Consider the following 11201-nt stretch of genomic DNA (forward strand, 5'->3'; position numbering starts at 1 on the left):
CTCCTTTCTTTTTTGGATCAAATTGTTATTTCTCTGTGACTAACTCAGTCATCTTGTCCTGCCAGCACTTAAATGCAGAAAGGTTGTACAAGTCTCAGGTTTCTACTTTGCACAAATCCCTTTTAAAGATGGAAGAGGAGCTTCAGAAGGTTCAGTTTGAAAAAGTCTCTACCCTTGCAGATTTGTCTTCCACACGGGAACTTTGTATCAAACTGGACTCTAGCAAAGAACTACTCAGTCGACAGCTTATTGCCAAAGATCAAGAAACAGATATGGTATTTAAGACAGACATTAAGAACAATTATTTGTTTATATTGAATATGTTCTCTGAAGAATCTAAGGGACTCTAGCCTTCTTAGGAAAATGAAATTTCGTTTTATAAAGATTTATGTTTTGCATCCAAACATTAAGAGATGCCTTTCAACCATAGAACTGTATTTTTAAGGCCCATAAGTTCAGTTTTCTCTGCTGTTTCTCAAATAACTCAAGAACCTATGTTCTTTATTTATTAAGATTTCAAGTGAAATCTTATTTTAAATTTGTCATTTGAATTTATTTTCATTCAGAGAAATTTAAGGGAACGTGATACATTAACCAGAAGAGAATCTTTAACAACTGGTATATAATTTTGATTATATAATATTATTATAATAAAAATTATAATTTATTGTTAAATGAGTGGAAATAATTTTCATAAAAATTAAATAAATCCCTTTGATGTGTAAGGAATAAATAAAGCTTTATGTTTCACACATCTGGGCTAATGTCTATGAACAGGGAACAGCTATTAGTAAATCGTTTAGTCATGTCTACACTTTGGTTTAAAGCCATTTTTTTCAAACTCAGGTCTCCTTAACTTTAGTCAGTATTGTCTTTTAGTAAAAGTAATACATGCTTGAGTTTCTTAAATAAATGAGAATTCCTTGTCTTTTTTTTTTTTCTAACAGGGGCTTGAATAGATGTTTTAATGGAAGGGCAATTCTCAGAGAGGCCCAATATCTTTTTAAAGGTGTTAAATGCTTATTCCCTTAGAACATTCAGTTCTAGCTAATGAATGTGCTGATAGCTATTCCCTGTTATAAGTACATTAACCTAGTTTAGTCTTTAGCTGGGACATTCATATATCTGAATAAGTACAAAAAGAGACATATCCCTACATGAACTAAAATATGCAGTTAATAAATGGATAGCACACTGGATATTAAATCTAAAACTAGAGAACTAATAAAGCAGCAATTCAACTGAGTGTAAGTGTACTTCCTCTGGTTCTTGTTAGTCCTTTGCTAATTTTTATTTGGAATTTGTGTGAAATTACAGAATACTGGTATTTTTACCTCTCAAGGACTAAATGTCTAAGGAAATTAATCCACCTAGATGAAGTTTTGTAGTTGTATTTTAGGTACTTTTCTCCCCTATCTAAAGGTTCTATCACTTATATTATGCATTCAATTGTGTTTTTCTCATACATTTAAACTTATTTTATAAGATAATTTTTACATATTCAGTGAAGTACTTTTTTATCTTTAAAGAGAACTAGGGGTGATAGGACAAAGACAAAGTATCTCTCTAGCTGTGATTTTGTCATTTAAATGCAAGAGAAGAAAGCATATTGATATATAACTTAGGCAGGCATATTCAAATAATTTAATATCCATATAGTCAGGGATTCCTGGTCCCTTTGTGGTTTCAGTTTGCTGTCTTTAAAATAAATATACTAAATCTCCCTTTTATCTACTTTGGAGGAATACTGAGAGGATGTTTTTGAAGCAGCTTAATTTCTAGTTGGGGCAAGGTATTATATAACAGTTTGTTTAGAAATTGTGTTAGAAAAGTTTTAGAGAATATCTTAATTTATAACTGATGGCAGTGGGTTTTTATAATGTAGTATATTAGTTTGTGACAGATCTTAGAACCTAGCAACATTTTCTAAGGAAACAGTATGCCATGTTTTGGCCACAGTGCAGATAGCTGGCTTAACAAAGCACTTAGAGGAGAAACTATCATAAATACATGTAGAATTAAGGAAATATGAAATTAATTTCAATTCTCACCTGTAAAAGAATGAATTACTACAGTCCCAGGGGGTAGCTAGGGACCATGTGTATCTTCCTCAAATTATTTTTCCCAAGGTAGAACTACATTGGTTTCATAGAGATATAATAATAAATACAAAATTACAGAAGAACATAAAAACTGGAAATGGGTATAGATTTCCAACTTCTGGTCAGTGAGTCTTTGTTTCAAATTAGTAATAAGTCTGATTTGATCAGGGAATTGGGGAGGGGATTTTTTTCCGTTCTTCATTTCTTCAGAGTCTGATGTACCTTGCAAATATAGAAGGAGAGAAGTAGGCCATATTTTGAAATAGAAGAAAACGAAGCAGTATTCAGTGTACACATGATGCTAAAAGTGTACCCACATAGTGTATCACTTAAATAAATGGATGGGAATAAGTTTAAATATCTTCCTATTACTGTACAGGTGGAGAATGAGTTAGATGCTGCTCGAAATGAAATAGAGGTTCTTAGGAATCAGATGGCGAATGATAGAATCTCCATACAGAATCTAGAAGCTTTGCTGGTGGCCAATCGAGACAAAGAGTACCAGACCCAAGTAGCACTTCAAGAAAAGGAATCTGAAATTCAGCTTCTAAAAGAGCACCTTTGTTTGGCTGAAAATAAAATGTGAGTCAGTCAGGAATATCTTAACATAACTACCCCTTCTGATTGTCTAAATTCTTGAAAAATGATTCAGTCATAGAATATTGGAGCCAGAAGGATCTTCAGGCTAAACTAGTTGAGCTCCTTCACTTTACAGATGGAGAAACTAAGGGACACAAACCCTGTACACAGTTGTTTGACCAAAACCATTTTCCATGTGAGTTCAAAGAACTGTTTCATTTGAAACAATTAAGCATTTTCAGATCTGAAGATTTTTTATATGTGTGGACCTATCCCTGATATTTTGTCTTTCCATTTGTATACATGGCAGCATCTTTGGGCTGCCAGAAGAATTTTAGTATTCATAGTATATATAAGCTGCTTGGCACAGTACAGAGTCTCTAGTCTTTTGTCCCTCAACCCCCTGTGATTATACCAAAGATGTTTTCTCTACATAGCTGAAGGTAACATGACCACTTTTCACAAGACTCTACTCTTAGCCCACAGTCCCATTCTTTATTCAGCCTCAATATTGGCCCTCTGTTTTCTGTTCGCCCTAGTTTAGGTATGAATAGAAATATGGCATGGCATGGGAACATGATTGTGGGGTCAGTGACACTATTCATTTTAGTGACTGCTTTCAGGCTATTTTAGTACCCTGAATACCTGGCAACCATGACTTACAACCATGACATTCATCTTAGCTCTTTTTCTTATTTTGATATCTTAGTTGTCAGCTAACAAATAACAGCTGACAGATGGGGATGTGGTAACATTGGGAATACTCCCAATTTTAGCCGACCATGTCTATTTTGATATGCAGGTGCATACTATTGATAGAATAATTGATAGAATGACTAAAGATGATAAACTTTTTTTATTTACCTAAGAGGTCTAGGTTTCAGCAGTTTGTGTTACATAATTGAGGGTACAAAGGGGAGAGGCTGAAATATAGTTTTTGGATTTTTGTTCAACAGGCATTTATTAAGTACTTACTTTACAGATAGTATCTCATTTTATCCCTCAACAATCCTGGAAGGCAGGTGCTATTTTCCTCATTTTCCAGATAAGGGAACTGAGGTAGACAGAAGTTAAGTCACTGGTCCAGGCTCACACAGCTAGGAAGTGTCTGAAATCAGATTTGAACTTAAGTCTTCCTCACTCCAAGTCCAGTGCTCTCTACCCATTGTGCCACCTAGCTGCCTGCTAGTTTGTACTAGCATCCATGTTCTCCCCCTAACATATAGAACCTAGGCCACAGGGATTTAGTCTTATAACCAGTATAGTAATTATATATATATATATGTGATATGTATATATATGTTTATAGATGTACATACATCTATATACATATTTGTAATTATGTATTGAAGAATTCACTTAAATTGATAAGATTTAGTTTTTAAAATTTTATTTCACATTCTGTATGCATCAATAAAATCATCCAAATATACTTTCATTCAGCAACATTCATTAAGTGCCTGTTTATGTAAGACACTGGAGACAAATAGAAAAAACAAAATAGTCCTCTTTAGGAACTCACCTACTCCTAGGAGTCAAGAACATATATGCAAATAAATAAATGTGAAGTAATTTGAAGATGGGGAGAGAACAGATAGCTGAGGGGGATCAGGAAAGACAGACCTCTGTAGAATGCGGCCCCTGAGCTCTGAAGAAAGCTAGGGATTCTCCAGGGGCAGCACCTGTCAGACAGAACGGACCACATACCACATGTACCAAGGCACAGAGGCTGAAGACAAAAAGTCATGGAGAAGGGCAGTTCAAACATTAATTACATGAAGGGAAAGAATATGAAATATGACTAAAAAGTAAGTGAAAGCCATACTGTCAAGACCTTTTAATATCAGGACAAGAGTTTAGTATTTTTTTTTCCTAAAGGCAATAAGGGTATAATATTGGTACAATGGAAAAAGCACAGTCTCTGAAGCCGGAGGACCAAGAGTCAAATCCCAGCTCTTAAATGATTTAGGTGACCTTGGGACATTCACTCACATAACTTCTTTGGGCTTTAAAAAAGGGAGTTGGAGAAAATGACCTCTGAGATTCATTTCAGCTGTATTATCTATGATCTTAAAAGTATCTAAACAGAGTTGTTGTATGATCAGATTTATGTCTTAAGAATATCAGTTTGGCATTTCTATGTAGGACGGACCATAGAGGAAAGAGACTAGAAGCAGAATGGGTATTTAGGATCCTATTGCAATAATCTAGGTGAAAGGTGTAGAGTCTGCAAGAAGAGAAAAAGCAGATGAATGCAGAACAGGTGTGGAGATAGAATCCACAAGACTTGGCAGCTGAGTTGAGTGAGGGAGAAGGAAGCTGAAGGTTGTGAACCTAAATGACTGGACAGTTAATTGTGCCCTCAATAGAAATGGAATTTTAGAAGAATGTTAGGTTTGGGGATAAAGATGATAATTCTGGACATAGTGAATTTGAGATGCCTGTGAAAGAAGCTAAATGAAGAAGTCCATCAGGCAGTTAGAGGTATGGAGCTGGAAAAGGGAAGAGAGATTAGATAAGGGCTACATATACATATATATGCATATATATATATATATATATATATATATATATATACTGTATATACATATTTATAGAGTGAGATGTTGAAGTCATAATTGAACCCACAAAAACTGATGAATTCTTCAAAGGAGAGTAAAATTTAAATCAAAATGTGTGTCCTATTTAAGTACATTTAAATATTTTAAAGTTGCTAAGATATGTTTTACAATAATGACTTTCACTGGTGAATGCGATAAACCTATTAGGAGTTGGTATTAATGGCATATTAAGCAGCGGGTAAATTGGAGTTAATAATATTAATACCATCTTGCATTTATGTAATGGTTTTACTTTCAATGTGACATTTGTAGTTATTACTTGAGATAGATGGTACAAGTGGCATTATCCACATTTCCCTGATGAAGAACTTGAGGCATCAAGAAATTGTCATTAGTGGAGCTAGAATTGGACTCCAGATCTCTCAAGTAGACCATTTTTCTGTGTCATATATTCTGTATTTTTAAATTGTGGGTGTGTATACATCATACCATATAAAATAGGAACATGGAAAGCGAATGATTCATTTTAGTGTGGATATAAGTGGGAGATCATTAACCACATATTTTACATGTACTGTAGGAATTAGCAGTATTTTCAGCTCTGTCATATCTCCTTTAACTTTTTGACATAGGGCCATCCAAAGTCGGGACGTTGCCCAGTTCAGAAATGCAGTAACACAGCTGGAAGCTGATCTAGATATTACAAAAAGACAGCTAGGGACAGAGCGCTTTGAAAGGTAAGTTGATAACCATCCTTCAAAGTATTGTTTTGGTAGAAACAGTGGAGTTAGAGAAATTCAAGATGAGTAGATCTTAAGATACGATCTGAGTTATAATTTATCATGAAGCTAGTAGTCCAATTGTATATAAAATGTTAAAATATCACAATTATCTCTTAGAGAACGGGCTGTACAAGAACTTCGCCGCCAGAATTATACTTCTACCAATTATTATCACGTGAGCTCTACGATAAAACCGACACCCAAGTGTCATTCGCCTGACCGTGCCCTTCATCGATCCCCTGATCGAGGCCTAGACAGATCACTGGAAGAGTAAGTGGTTCAAGGATCCATTCTTGTGGAAAAACACATGAAGATGTACACTGAACGTTTAGGGGAGGTAGGAAAGCCAAGAAACAGCATATTATTGCTAACGATTGTTTAAATTATGTCATGATTGCAGGGCTGTATTTGTATAGAAACCAAAAATATACTGATAATTACAATGTATGTCTTAAGATATTGAAGCAAATAAAATGCTTTGTGGTATCTAAATTTTGCCATAAATGGTTTTTATTTGTTAAAGCACTGATTGATTTGTGTGTATGTGTATATACACATGTGTACATATATCTATACTTATTTTTAACTGTCATTCTTTTATTAACTTACTTTCATTATAAATCCCCAGCTAATTATTTCAATGTCATTGAATATGGATACATGTACATATCACTCTGGTAACATAACAGGACAAATAGTCAAGGGAATATATTTTCAAACATCTTTAAGAATAAGAACACAGAACAGATTTCTGAGAAGAATTCATACCAAGTAAATGACCATTTATTTGATTTGCATATAAATTAATGGATTGGAGAGTAATAAGTAGGTATTTTATATCTAAATCATTACTTAGTAAAGTTTTTATTCCCACTGAAAAGCACCAGATTAACCTCAGACTATCTCTCCTTTTTACCTTAATTCCTTAGTTATTTTTATAAGCTATACAAGGCTAGGAACAACTTCCTTTCATGAATTCTGTAAAAAAGTTATTTTTCCTGTCTTTACCTACAAATCCCTGTGGCAGACTTCCTTTTCCCTTTGAAAACCTAAAAGAGAGATCCAGAAGTTCCTTTCCCATGATTATGCTTCTGAGAAAAATTTTGTTCTAGACCAACTTTTCTAAGCTGACAGAGCTCTAGAGCATTTGAAAAGAAGTAAAAATATGGAAAGAAAAGTAGTTCAGGTTTGTGTTGAATGATCTCATCTTTCAATAAAGTAAGCACATTTTAAAACCAGTACTGGTTTCCAGTGCCCAGAGTGAGAACTGTAAAAGGCCCTACTATCTATCATCTCATCTAACCACTTAATTTTACAGAGGAAGAAATGGGAATTAGTATATTTAGTGCCTACTCTGATTTTTATCTTTTTAGCAATAATTCCCTAGTCACAACCTAGAATTTTAATATTTGATTTTTAGGCTGGATTTATGTTTCATAATAGTACATCAAATCAAATGATGGAATTCTCAGAATATTCTTCTCCTCATTTATAAACAAACATTTTGAGATAATCAGAGAACATATGCAGTCATAAAACATATATTTTTAAAACCTAAACTGTTTTGTCTAATCTAGGGCAGACCTTACATTTGATTATTGAAAATTTGTTAGTTCACAAGTGAAAAATTTTAGTTGGCTATGTGTTTAACGTACATGTTTTTGAAAATAAATCACGTTACCATCAGGTACATGTAATACTTTTATCTAAAAATTACAAAAATTATAAAAGTATATATAATTATGTAATATTAAATGTATTTATATAAATGTATATTTATATATGAATATTAAATACATATAAAATTATTAAAATTACAAAGATTTATTTTTTAAAGTTACAAAAAATAAGTATGTACCAAGAGCCTAAAAGAGAATGAGTCCTAATGAATATTATGGTTTTCCGTTATTCCATTTCAATTAGGTTTTTATGGAACTTTCTTTATTCATATAAACTCTGAATATTCTTGACTAACTATATATTCAATTCTCTTAGTTTTGTAGCATGGTTTACAATGAAGGAAAACAATGAAGGTGGCAAAAGAAGGGTAAAAACAGCAGAGTTTGTGCAAATTTAATAAACAAGTGGAAAACCTTGCAGTTTTGTTAAAAAGTTTCCCTTAATCTATTTATTGTAATGAAGAACTCAATGTTATCACTTAAATCTCAAGTCTCATTTTAGCCAGTAACTTCTACAATCCCCTCAAACATTTTAATAGCAATAAAATAACAAGATTGTAGGTTATTTTATTCCTGAGTTTTGAGAAGTTGGAAAACTTTTTTTATCTTGCATATACTAACCCTGGAATACATTTTGTATATGGTAAAAATATATATATATTTGAGTTGTAAAATTTTAAATTAGTATTTTTTTCTTTTATAGGAATCTGTCCTTTAGAGATTTTTGACACATGAAGGTTCTTCACCCTCTGGAAAGCAAGGTTAAAAACTGAACTCAAGTTTATGCTGTATAATTGATTTTATCTTTTGAATGCTTGACAATGTTAAATGTATTTATTGACCTCAAGAGAACAAACTCTGAATCAGCCATGCTGTTCTGTTTCATACAGCTAATCTCTATTGTATTGTGCCATATTGCAGTAACTCAACTTGACATTCAGAAGGAAAAATGCATATGGCTGTATTGATCCACACGTTAATAGTGAGTGTAAAGAGAAAGATTTGCCTACTCCACTATTGAAGGCTGTGGAATAACATTGTTCCTCGAGAGAAAATAAAGAAACTTATAAAAAGGGAAAAGTGTTCTACAAAACTGATTTCTTTTCCTCTTTTTGGTATCTAATGTGGTTGGTTAAATTTTATCTTTGCGATTTGTGCTTTCATGTCTAAGGAAATTGTGCCAAAATTAGCAAACTTTTTTTTTATTTGATCAGTACTGGCCTGGGACCCAGTATTTCTCTCCATTTTGGAACCAACTTGATAAAGTCCATATCATCTGACTTCAAAGAAGCAGAAAGTACAAGTGTGTCAGTGATGTTCAGTACATATCGTTGTACAATCCAAAGACCTAATTAACAAACATTTTCTACAATTGTGTTTACTTCCACTATTTTTAGAAAGGTAGGTGATGATATATTTGTAAAGAATGTAAGATAACAATCTGTATTTTTAATAAGTTTTCTTAAAAAAATTAAAGTACTGTAATCAAATTTTTTGCCTGTGACAGATTTCTGTAGTCTGGAGTATAACTAAAGTGCAGTGACAAGTTTCAAATTTTTCTAAAACCTTCCTAGTTATTATGTTCTTAATCTATTGATAGTCTTCAATTTAATATGAATTTGAATGCCTGAACACTGTTTTCTTATCACTCTTAGCCATTTATAATCTACCCCTTTCATGAAAAAAAGAAACCAAACGCAAATCTGTTTCACTGAAACTGGACACTTAATACAAATAATTTTCCCATTTATATAATTCTTGGCCATTATGACCACAGTGACATAAATCAGGCTATTTCAGAGAATGTCTTTTCAAGTGGTTTAGCATTCTCACAATTTACTCTGGACTCATGCTATATAGTCATTTAGTTTAAATAAGAAAAAAGACCCAAATTCACTGGTCTAATATGATGACATTAGATCAACAACATTAAATTGATAATTATAAAATTGTAATAAAAATAATGCTTTAAAGATATTTTTATAAGCATTGTGGGAAATCCTGTTCAAAAAAGTTTTCTCACTAACAAGTGATATTATGCTTATGTAAAACAAATAATAAATATTAAATTTTAAAGGTTAAAATAAACACCTTTTTCAAGGTATCAGAGAGGCCTAACCCTAGATTTTTATGACCATGGTGGAAGGAGACTGATTCTTGGTCTTATCCTAGAGAAGCTGATAAAGAACTGAATGTAATAGATATTATATGCTTAGCAAAAAGAGTCTTTGTGTAGAAAGACTGGCACAAGGAGAGAAGAACTGATGCGATATGGAGATGTTTCAAAAGAATACTGTCATTCACTTGTGTTAATTGTAACAATGAGATTAAACAACAAGAATATTTTGCACATATACAGGCTTAAATTATTTAAAGAGGGCAAGGGGAGAAACTTCAGTCCAAATCTGAGAATATCATAAGGAGAAATCTTATCAGAGCAGAACATCTATTCTTTTAGGTGAGAAAACAGTTTAATGATACGAACTAACACCATATAGTCTTTTCTTATTTAAGATATCTAAATATTAGTGTACAAGTTTATTGTTCACTTGTTCATCATTATGAGAGAGAGGGGGGGGGGGGGGCTACCCTTGGCTCCATGTTGCTTCAGCTATTGTATTTGTCGGTATAGTTATGCATATATGTATATATGTGTGTATGGTTGCAGTTGTGTCCTACTCTCTGTGATCCCATTTGGGGTTTTCTTGGCAAAGATACTGGAATGATTTGCTATTTCCTTCTCCAGCTCATTTTACAGATCAGGAGGCAGAAAGGGTTAAGTGCTTGCCCAGAGTAACACAGTAAGTGTCTGAGGTCAGATCCGAACTCAGGAAGATGAGTTTTTCTAACTCCAGTCCTGGCACTATTATCTACTATACCACCTAGCTGCCCATGTATATGTGTATACATATGTGCACATATGCATTAATAAAAATACATACTAAGAGAGAGAGGGTATGTTCTGCCACACAGTATATTCTGTGATGAATATTCTTAGTAACCAAATAGTATCTAGCATGAATAGTAAATATCTAGCATTTATATAGAGGGTTCACAAAGCACTTTATGTGTTACCTCATTGGGTCCTCACAAAAGTCCTGTGAGATAAGTACTAATATTAACTCCATTTTACAGATGATTAAGCTGAGGCTCATAGATGTTAAGTGACTTGTCCAGGGTCATACAGGAAGTGTCTGAGGCAGGGTTTGAACTTGACTGACTCCAGGTCCAGTGCTATATCTATAATGTGTCATTTAGCTGCCTAGAATATTCTGCTTGCTTTCTAAAAAAATTTATAGCTCATATCCATATTATTAGGAAATTCAAATTTAGACAGTTCTTAACTTTTATCTTAATACATAACAAACTACATCAGATAGCAGAATGGTGAAAAATGCACCTTCTAAATAATTACTCTGTTGCTCACAATTACTGGATGTATACCACAAGATGGCACTTGGTGTGTGGATAAGGCAAGTGGCTAAAGCTTACTAAGTT

General features: G+C 33.2%; 1 protein-coding gene across 1 annotated transcript in view; it reads left to right on the forward strand.

Moving 5' to 3' along the window:
• TSGA10 (testis specific 10) overlaps positions 1 to 8667 on the forward strand; it is a 72170-nt gene extending 63503 nt beyond the window's left edge. Inside the window, exons 14-18 of the mRNA XM_036745338.1 lie at positions 66 to 275; positions 2482 to 2684; positions 5875 to 5979; positions 6142 to 6294; positions 8407 to 8667. Of these exons, the coding sequence (XP_036601233.1) occupies positions 66 to 275; positions 2482 to 2684; positions 5875 to 5979; positions 6142 to 6294; positions 8407 to 8431 (696 nt within the window). The 3' untranslated portion in view covers positions 8432 to 8667. The remainder of the gene's footprint in view (positions 1 to 65; positions 276 to 2481; positions 2685 to 5874; positions 5980 to 6141; positions 6295 to 8406) is intronic.
• Positions 8668 to 11201: the final 2534 nt, after the last annotated feature.

The sequence above is a fragment of the Trichosurus vulpecula genome, chromosome 2, assembly GCF_011100635.1.
Source record: "Trichosurus vulpecula isolate mTriVul1 chromosome 2, mTriVul1.pri, whole genome shotgun sequence".
Classification (NCBI taxonomy): Eukaryota; Metazoa; Chordata; class Mammalia; order Diprotodontia; family Phalangeridae; genus Trichosurus; species Trichosurus vulpecula.